This window comes from Drosophila simulans, chromosome 3R, assembly GCF_016746395.2.
Source record: "Drosophila simulans strain w501 chromosome 3R, Prin_Dsim_3.1, whole genome shotgun sequence".
NCBI classification, from domain to species: domain Eukaryota; kingdom Metazoa; phylum Arthropoda; class Insecta; order Diptera; family Drosophilidae; genus Drosophila; species Drosophila simulans.
The window spans coordinates 6,941,855-6,963,829 of NC_052523.2; the positions used below are offsets into that span (position 1 = coordinate 6,941,855).

Below are 21,975 nucleotides of genomic sequence, written 5' to 3' on the forward strand. Positions count from 1 at the left end.
AGATTCATTCATTCATTTGGTTAAGTCATTAAATTATCAAGCATCAAAAGGCTTACATTTCTTTGGCTTACATTTATTTGGCCTGGAGTGCTAAATTTTAACACCAATTTCCAATTTAATGTCCTATTATATGTACATACAAACCCCAATCAGCATTTGCGGCCATTGTAACTAGAAAATAATGTGCATAAAATACCACCACTGTGTTGCATCTAATAGAAATTACAACATATCGCACTCCGCACTCAACGCAACGCGCGCTGCGTGGCGAGTGAAGCTGCAGAGAACATTAACAATAAATTCTCGCATGCCATTGTGAAATTCTCACAATAATCATAAATAATAGTTTATTTCTACTTTTTAAACGGCCCGACCCGAGAGGCTGTTAATGAAGTTGCCTGCCCGCCGTGTGCGTATCTGTCTGATTTACTAACTGAGCGGCGGTACTAAAGGAGAAATAAGCGACGAGACGGCGTCCAGGTCGAAACTCCGTCGTTGGGAGCTGCCTAATTAAGCAACTCTACACTGCGAGAAAATACTACATATTGCTGGACCTAATCAGGATATGTGTGTGCATTCTAGAAAAAACAAAGGATCTTACTACGCAGCGTTGAGTACGCATTGCAACTCACTTCAAACGCAGATGAAAGACACTTAAATAAAGGTAGATACTTTATTCTAAAATAAATATGAAATCCTTTAGTTATACGCGTTTTAATAAAAGTGCAAGGTCGACTAAGTGAAAAGCTTCCCAGGCATTAGAAGCAGTTGTTGAGCCTAGGCAACGGCTTTGCATTCAAAGTGGCTAGTCATTAAGCCAGCAGGTGGGGAAATGCAGCCAAATGGAGCGTATCGCTTACCAGAAAGACAATTGCGGCAAAGATGCATCGGGCCGATGATCTCGAGGGTTTAGACCATTAAAATGCACTAAGACAATATTTTGTTAGGCCGCGTCGCACACACTTGGGCTGCAAACAGACCCCATCATCGATGATCGTCCACTTTGTTTGTTTATCAAGTTGGTTTACTCTAGATTTTGTCATTTCATCTTGGCCCGTGTGGAGATGCCCATAAGTGGGGATCTTCGCTCGGTTCTTTCTTTTTTTCTCTTGCTTTTTTGGCACCTAATTGTGTTTACGTTAGCCCCTTGCTCCACACCAAATTAACCCATTGAGGAGGCATTTCAATTATGTTTGGATACACACAAGCAATGCGAACACTCGTTGACAGTAATATTGCCTTAAAAAGCCCGTAAAAAATGGAAGATATATAAAAGATGGAATGAAGTGTCCCAGACATTTATGCCTTTGTCTGAGCGCGTTGAAAATTGTTTGGCTCAATTCTCATAAAACGAAATATAACCAAAGTAAGAAAAAAGATCAACAACTTAGTGTTCTTGTTCTCATTCTTGTTGGCCTGTCGCCGTCTCTGTCACTCCGGTTTGAAAATGTTCTTTTTAGTTTTTTCTTTTTTTTTTTGTATTTTTATTTTTATTTTCGTCTGTTTCTGTGTTGTCAGTTTTTTCGAATCCATCGTGCATTCATTGTCTTGCACTAATCGCCATAAAAGATCTCGCTTTTCATCTCTTCTCGTGACGCTGCGTTGTTGATCTTGAAAATCTGCTGTAAAAAAAAGAAGCCAAAGCAACAAGCAGCACACAAATCTCCGCTCCGATTCGAAATCCAAAATAGTAAGCCGAGGTTGCTCGAGGATTTGAATGGTCTTGGCCGTCTCATGATCGGAAATTGTAGCTTTGTACTTGCTCGAAGAAGCGTTTTATTCGGGGATATATAAATCGTGCAGTGCGAGAAAATGCTAGCTAAATAGATACAAAATGCAAGTAATACAAATATTTTCGAACATTATTATAAGCGATATAAATATTTAACCACTCATGACTTGCAATCGAGAGAGAATGTTCATTGATAAATAGCCCCATTAATGATGTATCCTTTTCTAGATATATCTGATGTTTATTAACCCTTGATTCCCCTTCACATCTCCCAGTGCATCCTACTCATATTTCAATATCTTTTCCATGCATATTCCCAGCCCCTCACATAAGTGATCCATAATTTAATGAGCTTCATTCATCCATTCATTCATGCAGCGAGACTGAGTGAGAACTAGAGATACAAAACTCCTTCTTTTTTGGCAAGGGTCCAAAACAAAATAATAAAAAAAGAAGATCGGGGGAAAGACGAAGCCGGAGGAAAAAAGGAGAAAAAAGGTCATCTTATCATAAATAAACTGACATAAAATCAAGAATCAAATTCAAAAGCGAAGACAAGAAATCCGTGGCATCCAAAGTACATTGAGGGGAATTACACAACAAATGAAATGCAGGCAAGCCACAGAGTTTGGAGCTTCGGGTCTGGAGTGTTTGAGTCCCTGGGACTGGGAAACCGGAGGAGGAGGAGCCATGGACTGACTATGATTCACTATGGAGTTTTATGAGCTGAGAACATTTCGAGGCAAGCCAACTGAAGAAGCTCAGTAGATATAGGCTTTATCTATTTTGTGGACTATGCAAATGAGATCGATAAAGTATTTAAGATGCAACCGTTCGATAGAAAAGTGGCAGCTCAGCTGCAGCTAATAGAGTGTGAAGCTGCTGAGGGGGCATGGAGCAGCTTAATCTGGCCGTAGATCAAAGTCTTCGTTCAGGTAGCGCCCTAACATTCCCGGCCAATAAATTTCCACTAAACGGACAGCGGACAAAACGTTGGATTTCATTTCCAAACTGTTTATAATTTATTTTCACCAAAAGACAAAAATCAAGGCAACCCCAGAAAGAACAAGCCAGCGATAAGAAGGAATCACCAAGTCGGAACGTTGCGCTTGCTTGTCACTGCATAATTTGTCGACTTGTAGATACATTTGTAACTCTGTATCTGCTGCTCGAGTTCGTTTGAATTTCAGCTTTTGGTAGCGCCAAGGGGCCACATCGTGTGTGTCTCTTCGCTTGGGCTTTGCTCTTTATTAATGATGTGGGAACTTCTGTTCGGCGCTGAGAGCCGAACGTTGATTTTCTGGGTCTGCATTAAATTTCATTAATTATGAAAAATCATTTCATTAATATCGGTTTCGTCGATGTTGCCTTTTGCTTTTCTCCGGTAATTATCGTCTCATTGGAATCAATTAAAGTGGAAATGTTAAAAATGTAAAAAACGAAATCCCCAAATATATTGACACACACAATTAGACACACATTCATCTCCATCATAATTAACATCTTGTTGGGATGCTGATAACGATGAAACCAGCTCTGATGATGAGACATACATAAACAAGAGGCGATGCAATCTGAGATCTCTGGAGTGCAAATAATTAGGCAGAGCTTAGAAGGCGCAGACTCAACGGAATTCTCACCATTTAATTAGTATGCATTTCCATTATTTATCTGTCGGCCACGACATTCTGGCCGGGCTTTCCTTATTCCCCAAGCTCATTTGGCCTTTGTATCTTATGGGCGCGTTCTCAGCCATGTTTCTGTTGGTTTTACGAGCGCTTTTTACAACTGAAAGAGTGCCGAGTGCAGTTGGTATTTCCACAAACTATTGTAATACATCAATATGATTATGAGGCATACAGCCGCAGTCGACGAGGTGCCTTCACATCTTTTATACATTTGTGGCATGTGTTGATTTATTTGGGATTCGTTTCTGTTCTCCCTTTTGCCTTTCTGTTTGTCAAAGGCAAACAAACCGAAAGCCGTTCCGTTTGTATGTGATCAGTGATCATTCTGGCCAAGTGCGAGAGATCCGATCGCTGCTTAATTTCAGAGTTCCTCCAAAAAGTGTTAACTTATGTCTTCGGTCTCTTCACTTTAACCATAGCTCTTCAATATTTGATTTCTGATCTCGCCTTCCGACAGTCACAGTTCTGTTTGCTTAAGCCAACAGTTTGCCACGATTTTGTCGATGGTTTTGTGTGTCAGATTTAAGAAGTTGTAAAAATGCAAGTTTTATGCATTTTAGTATCGATTTAAAGTGGAAAATGGCTCTATGTGCATATATATTACTTCCCATAGGACATCATTGCAGGATTTTTTCATTCAAACATAGAAAGCTAATCTTACCAATTATTATTAGACTAATCTAAATTTAGAGTATACTCTAGCAGTAGAATTAAATGCAGTGAGTAGGCAAGCCAATAACTTAAACCGACCCAGTTCTCTTTTCTACACTAAAGCCAAGAACCCAAAATCTAACGTGGAGAATGGTGCATTTGTAAGTGGATTCCTCATGCTCCATTCCCATTCGATTTAGAACTAGACGGCACTTTCCATCGCTCTAATTGCCTTTCCCACACCCAGACAACGTTTCCCATTACCAAGCCAACGTGCCACATTTCCACATTCACAAAGGAACCCGAGCACAAAAAATTTGAGCCCCAATTGACAAAATCACGATTCATCGAACAACGGCGACGACAACTTAACTTTACACACATTCGCAGCTCGAAGTCAAAGAGACTCCTCCTGCAATCCGCCGAATCCCAAAGAAATCCGCGAAAAAAAAGAGGAAGGGCCAGGAGTGGACGACGGGGCAGAAATGTTTGGCAATTGCAAGTTGGCGGCAACTTTTAGGCCTTTGGGGCGTCTGCGTTGGCTGATGGAAGGAAGCTGGTCCGGCTACCAAGGAGTTGCATTGTCAGCTAAGCGATCTTTAATAGGACTGCACTAGGAAATATTTTGTTAAAACTGTTAGCTTGAATTGTAGATACAAGTGCTATAAAGCTTAGATCAATGTAGCTTTTAAATATTAACCTTTTTTAACTGAATTATATAAATTTAAACATAATAATAATAAAAACACCAGGAATTATGTTCTTTATGAAGAAGATAGTTCTTTGGAAAATAAAAAAAACTGTTCTACTCTTATGAATAAAGACTAGTATTAAAAGTTTGTGTGTACTACATTCAGAACACAATCTTGAAACCTCGATAGGTTTCCCTTATATTTCACTAGGATTTCCAATCCTTTGGCATTGTTTTAAGTGTATTTATCCTCCTTCCGCTTGTGCAATCGCTCTCTCCTGGTTATTCCCCATTTATCTGACAACTTTGAATGCGGACAAAAGAACCCGAAAGAGCCACAATTACGGTACTCGGCGTCATCGGCTGTTGTTGCAGCTTTGTTCTGGCTTTTTTGTTGCCTGTTTTGTTGCAAAACTGTCCAAACATTGTCGGAAATTTGTTAACTTTAATTTCTATTGCCAGGCGGACAGGGCGAGTTGGTCGAAAACGGTACCAGCGGCCGAAAGTTGCGGGTGTTGGCTGCATTTTCCCATTGCCGGCCTGTCGAAATTATGACAATCCCGGCAATGGAATAAAACCGTTCCCCACGGCTGCCAATTTTCGAATTGTCGTAAATTTGTAGCTTCATTTGCTGGACCGGCAAAGGGGGATTTGCTGGTACAGGTCGGCGTTTCAGTGCCATAAAGCTTGATTTATTCCCATCTCATTAACATTGGCCGGATTCTTAACAACTCTCTTATGACAATGATAAGGCCAAGAACTTACCATAAACGGAAGCGCGCTGCTGAAACTGAAGTCTGGCATTTAAGTGGCATTTCTGAAATGTTCAAACAAATATTGTAACAGAAGCTATTTCGTTTTTTGTGGCCGGCAGAACAGGCCGAGCTTTCTCAGGCATTGGAAACTAGTTGTGCGGATCGGATCACACACAAATCAATTTAACGATGCACTAGCCCAGTTCCAGTTTGAGTTCGCGTTCATTCAGCTCGGATCGCAATCCCATGGAGCGGGAAAAATGGAGGGGCATCGAGCTAAGTTGACGACTTGTCGTCGGCATTGCAGCGACGACTTGGACTTCCTGTTGTCGCGTCATTATTGTCCATCATCATTTCCATTCGTAATGAGGCTAAGGCTACTAAAACCCAGTTGATCTCTAGTTCATTTAGATGCCGCCACAGAATCAAGGCAAAAACCGATGGCGGGGGATGCTCCGACTACCATTAACCACTAGCCACTCGTTTCACGACTCCTTCGATCAGCTGTGGTTCACTTAACCGCCAGTGACAATTCCTCGCACTGCAAGTACGTACGTATCTATCTGGGCGAATGGGCCCCATCCCGTCCTGCAAAACCGGCCTTAATGTATGCGACCCTCTGGCCAGATCGGGATCCACTGCCAGCGGGCTGGGCCATGTGTACAACATTTACTATGTTCGCTGACATTCTTCGCGTAATTCTTCAATTTCAATTGCATACTCCGCTAGTTCCAAAGCCTTTCTTCAGCTCTGGCCGACTAATGCAGACGAAGCCGCTAAAAGTAGGGATTACTTAGGCACCAGCTTAAGATCGTTTGGGAAATATAAATTATTTAAACAAATCTATGAAATATCTATTAACTATAAATTAATTTTCAAACACTGATGCTTTGCATAGCAATCTTCAGTAAATAAGGTATTGAAGTAAATTTGCTTTCAGATTGAAGAATCATCGGTAACTTATCTCTCATCATTGGTAAATATTTTATTTTTTTATTAGTATTTATTTTTAGGTATTATTTTTTGAATTTTCTTTGTTCTAGCCAGTTGCTCATCTCTGAATGGCTACTACTGTCGTTTGTCTTTTGTTCGTTCCGTTTGGTTTTTCTTTTTGCGGGCACAATTGTCGCGACATTTTTCTAGGTAAACCTCACGAATTGGCGACACGCTTCTTCTTGGCAGCTCGGGCTAACCTGCTGGAGCTGCGTGAGTTGTGGCCAGACTGGTCCTGGTCTCGCTCCTGTCCAAGTGGCTCGAGTGGCCCAACTGCAGACCAGGTTTGCCTCGACATGGCCTCGCATTACATCGCATTGCATTGCATGGCCGGATTGCTGTGGAGAACCGAGAGTGAACAGCAGTCGCAGATAAAAGTGTTTATCATGTTTGCAATTATATGCTAAAATTGTAATTGCAAATGTTTGCCTAAGCCGTTGAGGGCTTTTCCATTTAGCGCAGATAGACATTCAGCAGCTTCGCTTTGAAGTGTCTCGTTGTTTAAATGGATTGCTTAAACGGTTCTACCGAAGGTATTCCCCTCGCTGGGAACCGGATGCAGAGAGTAAGAGTTGGCTTTTCTTCATCCTCACTCTCCCAGGTGCAACAACGAGGAAGCTGCCCCGAGTTCCAAGTTGCAAGTCAAGTGGGAAATAGATGGATAATTGATTGAGCATATTTGTTACGACACTGAATTATCTCTCTAATCTTATTACTTGAGAAATTCCAAAAGTCGGGTACTTGAAAGTTCCAAAAAGAAATTAAATAAAAAATAAAGTTAAAAAAAATATAAATCTCAAATCGTTTACTATTCTTATGAAATATCATTTTCACAAAAGTATTCATTAAAATCCTTTATGGGCAGATAATTAAGATAAATTACCCTCAAAAGTGTGCAATCGAAAGTAAAATTCCCAGAGCCGTCTTAAAGAATGTTCTTTCTGAAATCTTGAAAATCAAAAGACTAAACAACTAGGTCGTTAATTTGTATCTTGTACCAATGCATTATAGCGTTAGTTTGGTAAGTCCCACGCGATATATGGCATATCGTTCTTGGAGCACCCTAAAACTGATTAATTTGCTTGATTTTTACCCGAAATATTCTCATTCCATCAGCTAGGTAAATTGCTTTTGACAGAAAGCTAGTCATGAGATGGCTCTGGGTAATTTCTCTTTTGTGGCACTTTATGATCCAACTCAATTGCGCCCACCTAAATGCTGGTGCAGCACAGTATCATGCATCATGCAAACATTGCGGGGCCATAAATTTCTTACCAACTGACCTCGGCTGGCATCAACACTCCATCAGAGTGCCCGGCACTTAATGCCCACCCAAAAATGGCCATGATGACGAAGATGACGGCTCTCAGGAGCGAGTCCAAGTCCACGACGACACCGCATCAAGTGCCTGGGCGAGCGGCACATAATGGTGCCTCCAAAGTGCAGCTAATTTAAGGAAACGCTTACTCGACGCGACACCAAAACGCATGCGCCGCCGAGATTGAAGCTGGACGCCTCTGGATGCCATCATCATCGCCGTGAACGCTCCCAGCCTCCAGCTCTCCGCGGCCTGCTCCATGCTCCCTTCCCCGTTCGGAACCTTTCTCTTGGCCAAAAGCCTACACCAATATGGAGGCGTTTTGCTGCACCGGCGCGTGACGTTCGGTGTCCACTTTTGGATGTCAAGCAAATTACATATATGATTTTTATGTGACAAATGAGCTTAAGATGCTGTCGCTGATGGGGCAGTTCGGTTCGGTTTGGTTTGGTCCGGTCCGCTTTGCTTTTCGAATGCCGGCAGGTCTTTGTATAGAGATGATAGCGTGATAGGCAACAGAAATTGTGTAATTGGGTATTTCATCTTAATGTTTAAAAATCTTGTTATTAACCAAGAAAATGAATATAATCCTATTGACCACTCTACCTGTTCTTTGGATCGTTATCCTAACCTAAAGTGGTTATGAACTATTGTTCTTATATTGGAAACAAATTTGGGATTTAGTGCCGTGATTATTTAATCGAATCACACTATACCTGAATTTATTTAAAGATACTGTTTAAAAACTATTCTTTCTTTTAAATTATTTCTCTCAGCCTATATTTTAATTTCCAGAAGCTTAACAATATTTCAATCAGTTTCAGTAATGTAATACCAATAACTTTATTGTATTTTACCACTATCATCACGCACTCCCCTCTAGGCGGCTTCTTGCATCCCGGAACTGGCTCTTACCACTTTGTTAGCCAAGTCGGAGGGACACACTCACGCACATCGGCACAGTGACACATATCGAAGATGTTTCGGTGTGTGTTTCTACCTCGTTTTATGATGGGTCCATCGATTTGCATATTAATGCCGGACATGTTTAGATACGCCCGCGCTTCTTGTTTCCGCCTTTTATTCGGACGGATCAGCTGGAACGGGGAAAAGTGAGAGTAAAGGTCTTGGCCCGGGTTCAGCAGCTGCAGTTTGATTTATGTAGCGACTAGTTTCTCGGCGGGTTGTTTACGATGTGTTAAGATGGAGCCAGAAGGTGTTTGTTTGGTCATTCCAAATTCCCTGTCGAAATTCCATCAAATGGTTTTCACTGAATTAAAATCGCTCAACGGACTGCGTGAGTGCATTTAATGCATTCCGCGGACAAGACATTGTCATAAGACCCCCGATGAAAACTATAACGAGTGAGCGCAAAAATGTTGATGCAATCGTTAAGTTTGGCAAATATGGTTAGGAGCTCTGATTTGCGGATTCTTTTTGCGAGTTTTGAGCTTGGGTGCTATGCGCTGGAGTTGTGTTTTCGAACATGATCCACTGGCTGGAACTGGAACTCCTGCTGTGCTTGTTTCAGTTTGGAATGACCAGAATTTTGTTAGGCTTGATTAAAACACAGTGTTTTTTTGGCCCCACTAAAACGGGGGTCATCGTGGTTAAATGTCTTTCTTTATCTAGCTCTTGGGTCAGTTTAGTCTACAACCTTTGCACTTAAACTATAATTTTTAAATTTGTTCACCTAAAGGCATATTAAGAAAATCTTTTGTTGCAACATGGTAAGGACATTTTTCTGAGTGCGCCACATTTTTTAATTGGCGACTCACGCATAGTTGACCCCGGTCACTTGAGGCATAAATCGTACAAGATATGGCTTATTCCTGAGCTGCCATCAAACGGCGAATTCTAACATGCCTAACATGTTCAATGTCAGCTCATTACCCGGAGCTGCACTTGCTCGCTGTGAGCATTTAGCTCTTAACTTCCAGCTTTCGGCCATAAAGGCGCGTTGACTATATCAACCGAGCCGGCGGTTATGCAGAAATTCCATAAGCGACATCACATTCTCTCATAACCCGCCAGCAGCACCTTTTGCCCGAATCCCCCAGCCCCACGACCATATCCATCTCGCCATCTTAAACTTCATCATCTCCGACTGCAACTCCTTCAGCGCCTTCTCCTTAGCGCCTATTAGCTTAGCCAATACTTCAAAGTGCAGAATGTGGCTGCTCGACTGGCCGGCTGGGCCAGCTATGCTGGACCATAAATCACTTGGACGACGATGCGACTAATTAAAAAATCGACACGCTTAACTGGCAAAAGACAAAATTAACATTTGCCCAGACAACGGGTGACCGGCTCAGAAGGATCCAAGCCAATCCAAAGCGAGCCGAGACGAGCCGAACCGATCCGGGTCTTCACTCCTCCGGCTGATAGGCTTTGTCTCGTCTCGTCTCGGTCCTGTGTTTGTCTTTCATTTGTTTATAGGATTTACAAGCACTGGCATTGGCTTTTGCCATTGCCGGCATTGCCAGTTAAAATTAACGACAATAATGTCAACAAGTTTCAGTTCGTTTTATTTTTCGCATAAATACAGTCGGTCATCGGTACATCAAACCTTTAAAGGATTATACCTCTCTTCTTTTTATCCTTTAAGTAAGCCAGTAGTTTGATGAATATCAAGCAGTGTGACCAATGTAGCAAGAATTACACCCAGTGTGACCATTTCTCAGTGTGTAATAGTCAGTGTTACCATATCTACTTCATCACGAAGAGGAATGAGATTCCTTTACTGTAATCAGGTAGTTCTAGTTACCGACAGTCGACTGTATTTCGCCTTTGTTGAGAACCCAACTGGCGTGCAAGTGATCAATACTTGCGATCAGCTTTTGGCGGTAACCGGAAAGGGCGACTCACCACAGTCAACTGCAGTTTTAAGCGCCTGAAAGCCAGACCCTTCTGAGATTTCCTGGCATCGCACACCCGCAACCTCCCTGATGGCACAAAGTCGATAATGCATAAAAATAAGGAATACGCTTCATTGGACTCTAATTGCTAAACGCAAAGAAAGAGGGACAACACTCGAGGAGAAGATGACAACAACGATGGTAGGATTCTTCCCGGCAAGTGCAAGTGCATCTTGAGGTGCCCCTTTCGGAGGAGCCCCGAAAGGGAGTTTGAGGAACTTCTGGCCAATGGACTTGGCCCGGTCACAACATTGCGTGTAATTAAAACACCAGCTTGTCCAAGAGGGACAGGTTGAGGCGACTGAAAACACTAACAGATATGAATAGAAACTAAAACATATATTGAATACAAAATAAATAAATAAATAAATAAATAAATAAATAAAGATTTTAATGAATTCTAATATATTTAAAATAATAATCATGATACTCCAGATCACATATGACTATCACCCTTGGCCTAAAGACCAATTATTTACCCAATTAATTACCCAAAACCTATTATCAATGTTTCTCTGAGTGAATGTAACTTCGATTTCAGTTCTTTTCACGCAAAGTAGGTGAAAGACTTAGCCGGTGGGGAGAAGCATTGCTTGATTTCTTGAAAGATTTGTAGACGTTGAACTTTCGAAAAACGACGCAGAAGTTAACCAGAAGTTAACCAGTAAATATCGACGAACGCGGTGGTGCGTTCGCCGGTTTTGTCGAGGAGAAAAATTAAGAAAAACTTAAATGAGTCAAGGCAAAAAAAAATTCCACACAACAACTGCGTGAGAAGTTGCCGCCGCCAAGAGAAAGATGACTCCAAGATGGCAAGATGTGCAGATGGCTGGAGGAGGCAGAAGGAGCTGGCCGGAGATGGAGAGCCATCCGTTGCTCGTTGCATTTATTGATCGCCGCTTACCGATTATTGTTTAAACTGTTTTCAATGCGTTTACTTTGTGTAAATATTATTTTTTCAATTTATGAGCCGAGCGTCTGGGCCTGGGAGATTCCCCGTTCCGCAGTCGCAGGCTTTGGCAGACAAATATCAATTGGAAATCTCGGGCCTCGAAATTGGAAATCTGCAAGATACAAACATGAAGCGTTCGTCATTATAATGTCTTGTCCTCCTTGCTGGCATCCCACTCCACCGCCTCCGTGTAGTTTATTCTTTTTGAAATACACCGAAATATTTTAATGTTATTAACCGATTTCCATTTAATGACGTTTCCAACTGAATAATTGGCATTTTGTTGGCCGTAATGAGAGTAGAAATGGAAAGGAATTATACAAGTATTTTGTTAGCATCGATGTGGGCTTGGTATTGCACAAAATAAAGCCAAAGGCTAGCAGTAACATCTATTTACTTTAGATGATTCAATTAACAAACAATTGTAAAGAGTTGAAAACCCATAAACTTTTTAATTGTTAAACATATTAATTTGAGTGACTATGGTTACTTGTTTTAAGCCCCTTTAATTTGTGCACTATAAATCTTCGAGCTCATAAACTTCGAATTTAAACCTTCTGCCAGCCTTGCAAATGAAGTTGGCTTTGCAATTTACACTGGCCAAAGTTTCCAACTCTCTAAAGAGATCAATTAAATGTCTATAAACCCCAAGCTTTTACTTTATTTTGTGTGTTCTCGGCAAGGATTTGGCATCTGTTTATGTGGTAAATGGTCTTCGAAGGGGGTCCAGACGATTTCCCGTGAGCTAAATAATTACCCCACTACGATCACTGCTATACTTTGTGTTGGTTTATCGTCTAGTCGCAGCAGGTAGACGATAGTGATTTAATTAGAAATCACGATCTTTACTATCTTAAGCTATTCGTAGCTGACATTAAGTAGAAGACCTACCAACCTGTAACAATCAAAAAAGAAATTTAAGCAAATGATTACTCACATTTGTTAAATTAATGGAGATATATAAATTGTGATAGTATTTCATATAACCAAAACACTATTAATCAATAAATGCACTTTAATAATTTGTTGTTCTTAAACTAGCCTAAGCAAACATATCATCTTCGTGCAGATGTAATAACTAAATAGATAGCTCAATTAACCGGCCCCAAAAAGAGAGATACTATGTGGTATCAGCCACATGTGAAACAGTTTTACAACCACCTTCGATGCCCATTTGGTTCGGTTAGTGGTCCGAACAGGCGCCATCTAACGCCGTCGTTTTGGCCGTCTCCAGCCAGGCGCCACATGGTGCAAGCGGTTCCATCTCAGGGTTTGGTGGTGCGACTTTGGGCTGGGATTCGGGTAGACACTGCTGGCAAAAGATCAAACGTTGTCCGGGGATCTGAACGAGGCCGATCATGACGATGATGATGATGATGATGCGGGTTTCGTTTTTGTGGCGCTCATAGTTAGCGTTATGATGACGCCGGGAACAAGATATATGGCGCTGGCATGCCCATAAGCCCGCTGATCTAATTAATAGGCTCGCATAGTTTTTTGCACCTGCATTTGGTGCGTGCAAATTTGTTGGGTCTACTTTCGATTCTCCTATCCCCCATTGCAACTGCAACTATTGCCGTTGCCAAACATGATTGCCAGCGGTACGTGTCCAATCGATTCATATCTCCGCCTGTCCCGCACTCCTCCATTAATTTGTATGATATAATCGCACTCCTTCAATCGGAGGCGTGTTCCAGATGTGTGTCCCTAAGCCTCCAACTCCGGCTGGGTGATTGATCGAGATCCATATTGAAGTCAAGCAGCGCCGTTTTGATTGCCACTAATAAGCGTAATTTTGACTTAAACTGTAGTTAAGCTAGTTGCAGCACATAAATATTGAGTTAAAAAGACAAAATTGAATTTGTGGTAGGTAAAGGATTTTTTGGGACTGGGTACAATTGTAACTGCTTTCATTTTGACCAATTAGTGTCCAGTTAAAGAATATCAGTCAAGGAATTCCGTCTAGTCATATAAACTTTATTTCTAATCGCCTAGAATATTTGGCTTCTTATTTAATTTGCCTTGTTATAAAAAGATTGTTTCTATTTTAACTATGTAATGCCTTTAAAGTACTCATAACTTAAAAAAAAACCATGTAAATTTAGCCTTTTCAACCGGACTTGGTGTGCGGCAATCCGCCGCTTGGCTGCCACCCACTTGGGAGTCCGCTGACCATTTGTGGCAGAAGCCCGCTAATTGGATATTCACACTTGCCCACATTTTGGGGCGGCGTAAATGAGAGCCGCCAGTGGAAGTGGTGCGCATAAAATGGCGCCACTCCCAAAATAGGCATCTTGTAAGCGCCAACCAGCCTGGCCACATGGTACAGTGGTAAAGTGGTAACAAAAGATCACCAGACGTGGCACTGAGGATGTGGATGTAGATGTGGTAACAAGAGCGAACCACAGCGCTGCTGGGAAAGATCAAGTGAAAGAGGAGAGATCCCAAAAATAGGCATACCAATGTGTGCGCATGCGCGGAATTTATGGTGACATTTGAGTGATTCGAGCGACGTGCTGCTCCTGCTGCAGAAGCGTTTGGTGTAAAGGCCAATTAAATTGCAGGAAAATTGGAGCACCACAATCGACTCGTCCGAGGCCATGTAATTGCCTTTTCAACTCTGCCGATTATCCCAGATGCTGGCTTGCAGTTCCCGTCCAGCGAAGGCATTCAATACGTAAGTGGATCGCGAAATTAGCGTAATTTTCTTGCGATCACCGCCGACGCACAAGACAAGTGTCAAAGTGAAAGAGCGGACGATTGGGGTCAGCGGTCCCTTGTTCCGGAGCGCACAGGTTGACCAGCCGAAGAAATTCCCGAGAAATGCAAAGCAGCCCCATATAATCGTACTTATTCTCGTACTTTTATCCCTGATTCCAAGTCAAAGTTTCGGTCACACACTTTCTGATCTCTACCAGGCGATAAGGTGGGAGCTCTCTCGCCCTCTTTTCTGATCGCAGAAATCAGGCAGGGTATATGGGTTCATATGTGAGGTTCTAATCTGTCTTACCAACTTCTTATATTGTGACAATAGCATAATGGATGCCTATTTCCACGCTTCCTTTTATGTATATATCTCTGAAATTATAATGACCATAACTTTAAAGGGTATTTTTCAAGTCTAAGCTTACCCAAATCGCAACGTTTTTTCCGGAATGCATATGGAACACACATAACGATTATTTCGTATTTACTTATTTTTACTCGCCGCTCGAGAGCCACAGCAAACTCTGGAACTCTGGCTAAGGCCGTGGCATATTATTTGTGCGATTAAAATGATCGCGAATGGGGAAATCTAAGGAGGCGGAGGAGTTCATTGGAGGAGTGGAGGGCAGCGGATTCGCAAGGAGGAGTCTCCTTTGTGTTCGAGCGTCTGGTTTGGCGGGGCTTCTGCGGCAGTCAACTTCACGCTTCGCTCAACCATCACCAAATAAATTTCATTGAGCATCTCTGCACAGTGGGCTGGATTGGTTAATCAGGAAGGAAAAACGTACTACCGATATTCCAGGATATATAATTTAATATAGATAGATTGAGATAAATATAGGTAATTGTTTAGATTTAAATATTTTTTGTATATTAGTTTTCAATATTCTGTACTACAAATTTTACACGATCTTCCACTTTACCCACTGTGCTCATTGTTCCCGACGCAGTTCACTCTGTGTGATCCAAGGCGACGTGCCGCGTCTGCCGTGGCTTCTGCTCCTTGCTGCAGCTCGACCACATTCCAAGTACTTTACCTTTTGCCTTTACCTTTGCCTTTGCATTGGAGCCTACCTTTTTACCTTCACCTTGGCCAGGCTGGGGCTCGGCCTGGCTTTTTGCTTTTGACCAGGCTGCTGCTGCTGCTGCCGATGATGCTGCATGCCCCAGCGCATGCTTCATCTGTTGCATGTAGTTACCGCTTTCATGGCTAAGTGGTTGACTGGACATGGTCGTCTTCGTCTGTTTTTACGGCCTCGTCTTGGGTGCCAGTGCCTGCTGCATCCTCTGATCCACATGCACATCCACATCCCGACGAAGACGACGACGACGATGCCGATTCGGAACCCGAATCCTATCCACTCCTTGTGGCCGGTTGTTTCTTTTGCAGTTGCGTGTCACGTACAAGCAATTCGCATGTTTCAAAAATGCTTCGGACATGGCTCTTTCTGCCGCAGTGTGTCGGTGTATCTGTGTTTTCGGTTGGCTGTTCTGCCGGCGGTTCATCTCGCCGTCATCGTGGTGGTTGCACCAAGCAGCGGAGATGCAGAAGGTTCAGGAGGTGGGCGCATACTTGGGTGCGTACTTGAAAATAAATGTTAATTCTTTTATTTATTTCCTTTGTCAGATTAAACGGTTTAAAGGTTACATCGCCGGCCAGCACTCCTCGCCGAGATTCCACATATTTAATATGGGGGTTCGGTGCGAGGAATCCTGAATTATGATCTAGCAGGTTGCAAGGTTCCATTACTTGGCACAACTCTAAAATAACCCATGTTTATAGGATATGCAACGCATATAAATTTAGAGAATACAAAAGCTATTTCATTATATTTTTAGATTTTAGTCACTTTTGATTTTTTATCAATAATATGAATAACATTTCAATTTCTGGTTGCTTATCTAAAGTAGTATTATTATTGCACACAAGCTATTCCAGCTTCCTCATCCTGAGACATCCAATTAGCATCGCCATGGGCCTGGGCAACTGTCCGCATTCATAATCTTCTAATTCCATCAAGTGCACCTTGGACCAACTCCCTTTCAGCGAACTCTCTCCATCCCAGATGCAGTCGTCGTGGACAGGATTTTGAGGGCAGCTCCCTTGGGCCCACACCCAACCAACCATCCCAGTTCTCACGCTGAGCTCACCTCCGGGCTTGTCCAGTTGACCAGTGCGGGGGAAACCAGTACACATCAATCTGCTTGTGTCAACACCCCGACCACGGCGACATCGTCCAGATGCACAGCCACATCCACATCCACAGAGTTAGTTCAGATAGAGAGGCAGTACGGCCAGTGGCCACCATCCTGACTGGCTGACGTGCAATGCCCTAAAAGGATGCTGAACTCCTATTGACTTGTTAATGCGATCACTTTAGCTGACCCAAATATAGTCAAACGTTTCAATTTGTGCAACGTTTTTGGGCAATTGATAGCCGCGAGCAGAGCGAACAGCCAAAAGAGCAAAAGCGCCAAGCGCGAACAGAAGCAGAAGCAGAAGTCAGCCCAGGCTACCAATCCCAATCCCACTTTGCAGTTCATCGTCACCAGACAAGACTATCCCACTATCCGAGTCACCGAGTTGGACGCGTAACGCGGTGTAAATCGCCCCGAGCTGCGGCTCCATCCACACTTCGTACTCCGAGATCCCCACTTCTCGGCTGCCCAGTTGAGTTGTAGTTTCTGATTCGCTTTTTTTTTTTTTGGTTTTGGCCAATGTTGTCTAAGATCGTCCGACGCCAGTTGACAGATTGCCCGCAGGCAGAGATTCGTATTCGTATTTGGGCCTGAAGTGGGAATTTGGACTTGCTTGGTGCTGATGAGTCATAGATAGGCAGGATATGGTAGTGGTAGCTGTGGCAGCCAAAGGCATTCGCTTCCAGGAATTGGTGTTGGGTTTTTGCTTTGCTTTCGGTTTTGTGGGAGGGAACTTGGAGTTGTATTTCAAAAGGGGGAAAGTGGCCAAATCATTTCGGTTTCTCTAAAAACTACAAAGGACTTAATTACCAAGAAAACACTTTCGTTTAGAACTCCATGGCAATTATCATATAAATTTAAAGTGTTATTTATGGCTTTGGAAAGCTATCTAAATTTTGGCCTTTCACTTGAGAATTTTGTTTAGAACAACATTTAATTTTGTATTCGATTAACATATTCTTCTGACTTTGAATAATTACTTAAGGAAAATTGGCAGCGCGGACACCTGACCACTAATGAAGCGATTCGCGACCTCTGCGAGACCTCTCACGTTGCTTTCCTTTTTGGCCAAATACTCGATCCGAAACAATTTGTATCCTAACCATGACCGCAGAAATATTACCCTTGCGCTGACTTTAACTTATTACCCGAGCTTGGCCACACGCTAAGCTAACAATCATTGATCATCATCCTTTGGCCCGGCTTTCGACAATATTGAAACATTAAGCCAGCCAAAAACTCGAACGAAGGCGAACGAATGCCATAAAGCCAAAGGATGGATGGATGGCTCGTCGAACTGTGAGAGGGCCAAGAACAACATCATTGCAACGCTGGCCGAAACGCATTTCATTAACCTGCTGCTGATTCTTTGGGAAGGGAGCGCCTGCGTCTGGGATTTGGATTCTGCCATGTGGATGGGATGTGGCGTTGTGGGTCCGTGCTGCGAAGGAACTTATGAGGCGAACGTGAGCCACACAGCATGGATCGGATCGTGGTTCGATCTTAATGCCAGTATTTGATTTTGTGCACTGAGGAAGTACTGTTTTGGTAGTGTCTATAATGCAGACTAAATTCTTAGATACTTAAGCATTGCATGGTTAATATTTATATGTCAAGCTCTTAATATCTCTTATATATCTGCTAATAGTTCTATTGATTTTTGAAACAATATTTTCTTTCAGTGTGAGTGTGTGCCCCAAACTCACGTGCAATTTTTAGCCAGTTGCTGAGACCCGAACCGCGGCCATTTCTAAGATTATGAAAAGTGCCCTGGCCCGGCCATTGCGTATGGTATATGGTATATGGTGTGTGGTGCATGGTGCATGGTGCATGGTGTTCGCCTCTTCAAAGGTCGTCACTAAAATCAGCCGGCGACGATCAGCGAGAAGGCCTTAACTAAGTACCAACTCGGATCTCTTGGCTCGCAGTTCTCAGCATGAGCAGGTTCCAGTCCCCATCTCCAGTCCCAGCCTCAGTTCCAGTCGCCGTTGCAGGTCCCAGCGAGCCCTTTCCCGATTTCTGGCTGGGATTTTTCATGCGTCCGTCCGTCTCTCCGCCGGTTTGCTGCGTGTGCTCTATAGGTGGTCATTATCGCGAGGCCCTGTCCTCATGTGCTGCGTTTCTGGGCGAGGGAATCGCAGGGGATTCTGGTGGCAGTGGGAGGGAGAAAGCGGGTGGAGGAACTGTGGAGATCCCCATCTTCAGTCTGAAATGCCTCGTGAAGTACTTGACATTATATTTAGAAGGAATACAGGTACTTATATTAGTCTTTAAAAATTTGTTATAATACTAGTTATTTTACTTAGTTTAATTGTTGGTAAAATTGGTAAATTTTATATAAGTAATTTTAAGTTCGAATGCTTGAATTAAAAGCTTAATTTAATTCCACCAGTAGCCTGACTTACCCAAGCCCACTGATGATGCAGGGTATTCCCGCATATAAAAACGTCTCCCTCATATTGTTAGTTCTGTTGGAATTTCAGCCAGAACAGCAGCCTCGTCCTCGACTTCATCCAACTGCTGTTCTACTTAATTTGCCGCTGCGTGCGTTGCCGATTTCTGATGACGATCCGCAAGCCGATCCCGATCCCGATCCCAATCCTCATCCTCATCCCGATCCAGCGCCAATCCGAGATATCCTCCCCCATCCACCCTAGCCTACAACTCATCGCAAAGGCAGCAACAATTACCGCATTACCAACGCGTCGTTGACTGACGGACGAATGCACTGAGAGAAAATATATATGAAAATTACAATATTTCCCAATTCAAAGAAAACTCAATAGCTTCAATCTCCCCGACTCATACAGACTCTTCGGATTTTTTAGCATTGAGCGTAAATATTTACATCAAATTAAGAGTAATTAGTGTTGTTACGAATGTTATCTTGTAAAATCCAGGAAATTTTTAGTTTTAAACAACATTTTTATCCCCAGCGTGTGGAAGAGTGGGATGAGCTGGGAGTCCGGAGGCCAGAAGTCCGAGTTAACTTCTGCTGATGCTGCGCCACTTTTGCGCGGCCTGAGTTTTACTTTATTTGATTTGTTTATGCAGATTAAATGCAAACGATCTTGATAATGACATTAACCGACAGAAGAAGCAGCGACGCAGCGGCAAACTGGAACTTTAGTCGGACCTGGAGTTTTTCTGGCCGAGATGCCACAGAAACAACAGCCAAGAGAGTCCAACAAAAACAGAAACAGAAACTTGGCCTGGGACTGTGTGTTGTGGGGATTGTTAACTTGACAGCTTTTGAAGGCGGCTTCGTGAGGATCGCACCGCAATCGTCATGGATCCTCTTACCCCTTGCCCACCCCCAGTCCACTACTCCACCGCTGACCTGGCGCTGTTTTTGGTCAATGTGCTTAAAATTAATGCTCCTTAAAACCGAAACGAAACGCAAAACATCGCTCGGTGCAAGAAACCCAGAACCAGAGGTCCAGTGAAACGCATCTGAACTTTGGCTGCCCGGTTTTATCTGCCTTCGCCGCTCTCTTTCGCTTGTAGCCTAATTAGTTCGGATACAGATTAGGCCAGGCCAAGTAGAAGAGGAGTCAATGAGACAAACGTCGCAGCTCATTAAAGTCCCCGAAAAGTGGCAATCGAATCGCGGGTATGAATACGTCGAAATTGGGGCCGTAAAATGTGGCATAAACAGAATCTTTAACCATCCTCACGCCTGGCCATATAAAAGCACCATATATCGAAGCACTTGACTTTATTGTTTCACAAAAATTGCCATAAAAATCAGCAGCAAAATATTTTGCGATGCCGCATTAAAAATCACAAACTTCATAATTTAGCCGGAGCAAAAAAAAGGTAGAAGCAACAACTTCACATTGTTGGCAGAAATTTATAATGCCCAAACTGCTTCCGAGGCAAGTTTTTTGGCCCTGTATTCTATTGGCCCGATACCGATCCCTATACCGATCGACGATCGACGATCTTCGATCCAAAAAGCCGGCTGCATTAACATTTAGCAGCTTTTTTCTGCTCGGCGCTTACATTTCCGGTGCGGGAATCAGTTTCAAAATTAATCAACAGCTTCACGGCGATCGGTCGTCCCTCATTTTGCCTGTTTCGCCAGCAAAAATCAAAAGATCAGCGACCGATCAGGAGCAGCAGACTCATCATAATTATCGTCGATTCCTTCCTTTTTTTTTGATACCTCGCAGGATTTACTTTTAAAGAGGACGTCTTAAAGTTTAACTCAATTATGTGGAAAGAAGTCGTTTCGGTGTTCATACGGGCACATTAAGGAAATTTCTTGCATTTCAACATGATCAGATTGAGGGTTGTGCGTAGAAGGTCCACAGATTTTGGAGTTCGAGAAAAGCTGCAGCAGGCATATCAATTACTTTCGGGATTCTCAGGTGTTGGCTAATTAATGAGATTACGTGAGCGCGAATTTTGAGGCGTTTTACCATATATGAGGGAGCAGTTTGCATCCAAATTGCTGTCAATTCGGTAAAGGAAGTTATTATTGAAAAGGATTCTTGGGGGTTGTCTTACTACTCAAAATAATTGCAATACTTAATGGAAAATTTGTTTGTATATACATTGTATTGAAGTGGCATTCAATCAATTTTATTTAATTTATAGACTGTTTTGATGGCGAAAAGCTTCTGTAAAGCAAACTTAAAGGTTTCTGTGGTGAGAAAATCACACTACAGCTCTTTGTTTCTTAATACACCTAATCCTCCGTTGAGTCACAACATAATTAGCAGCCTTTGGCTCCCCGGCGTCGGATGATGGCCTTTGAAGTCCACCAAAATAATTAAATAAATAAACTGTCATAATTAATTATGTGGGCCATCGTGAGCATCTGCGGAGATGAACTCCGTGCGGCAAGGAGGCTGGAACAGAAACAGAAACCAGAAAACCACACAGACAAATGCTGACCCAAATACCTTAATAGCTCCAGTCGCAGTTTCCCTCGACTCGGACCCAAAAGCAAGACAAAAGACTCTTACAGAAATGCCTTGGAAATAAAATAAAATAAAGTAAAATAAAAGCCGAATAAATGTCGAAGATGTCGCCGCAACTGAGTCACAATTTTACAACGAAATGAAACTGAAGTGAAACAAAACGTGGCTACCCATAATCCCAATAGGTAGCCCGAAAAGACACAAAATATTTATCGCTTCCGGATTGTGGAGCTGTCGCTGGGAGATCTAAGACAATTTCATATGCATAAATGGCCATAAATGTGGCCTTATTGAATCCACGATCTTCCAGGCGGCTGCCCACGGTTGTCAACGGCTTCGATTCGGGCCCGTGGCTTATCTTACGGATTTGATTGATATTCGTATCGATTGCGTTTTGCGTTTGACAAGTTTTGCAATGCGCGCCAACTGTGCAAACAGTGCAAA

General features: G+C 42.7%; 2 protein-coding genes across 2 annotated transcripts; both read left to right on the plus strand.

Moving 5' to 3' along the window:
- The first annotated feature begins 4,155 nt into the window (after positions 1 to 4,155).
- Positions 4,156 to 4,818, plus strand: LOC27209256. Its single transcript, XM_016184712.3, has 2 exons — positions 4,156 to 4,232; positions 4,319 to 4,818. Exon 2 carries the CDS (start codon positions 4,557 to 4,559, stop codon positions 4,686 to 4,688), a length of 132 nt encoding a protein of 43 aa, XP_016034062.1. The 5' UTR covers positions 4,156 to 4,232; positions 4,319 to 4,556; the 3' UTR covers positions 4,689 to 4,818.
- A 10,107-nt stretch (positions 4,819 to 14,925) lies between these two features.
- On the plus strand, positions 14,926 to 16,897 carry LOC123327262. Its single transcript, XM_044923212.1, has 2 exons — positions 14,926 to 15,965; positions 16,032 to 16,897. The coding sequence occupies exons 1-2, from the start codon at positions 15,566 to 15,568 to the stop codon at positions 16,034 to 16,036; spliced, it is 405 nt and encodes a 134-aa protein (XP_044779147.1). The 5' UTR covers positions 14,926 to 15,565; the 3' UTR covers positions 16,037 to 16,897.
- The last annotated feature ends 5,078 nt before the right edge of the window (positions 16,898 to 21,975 follow it).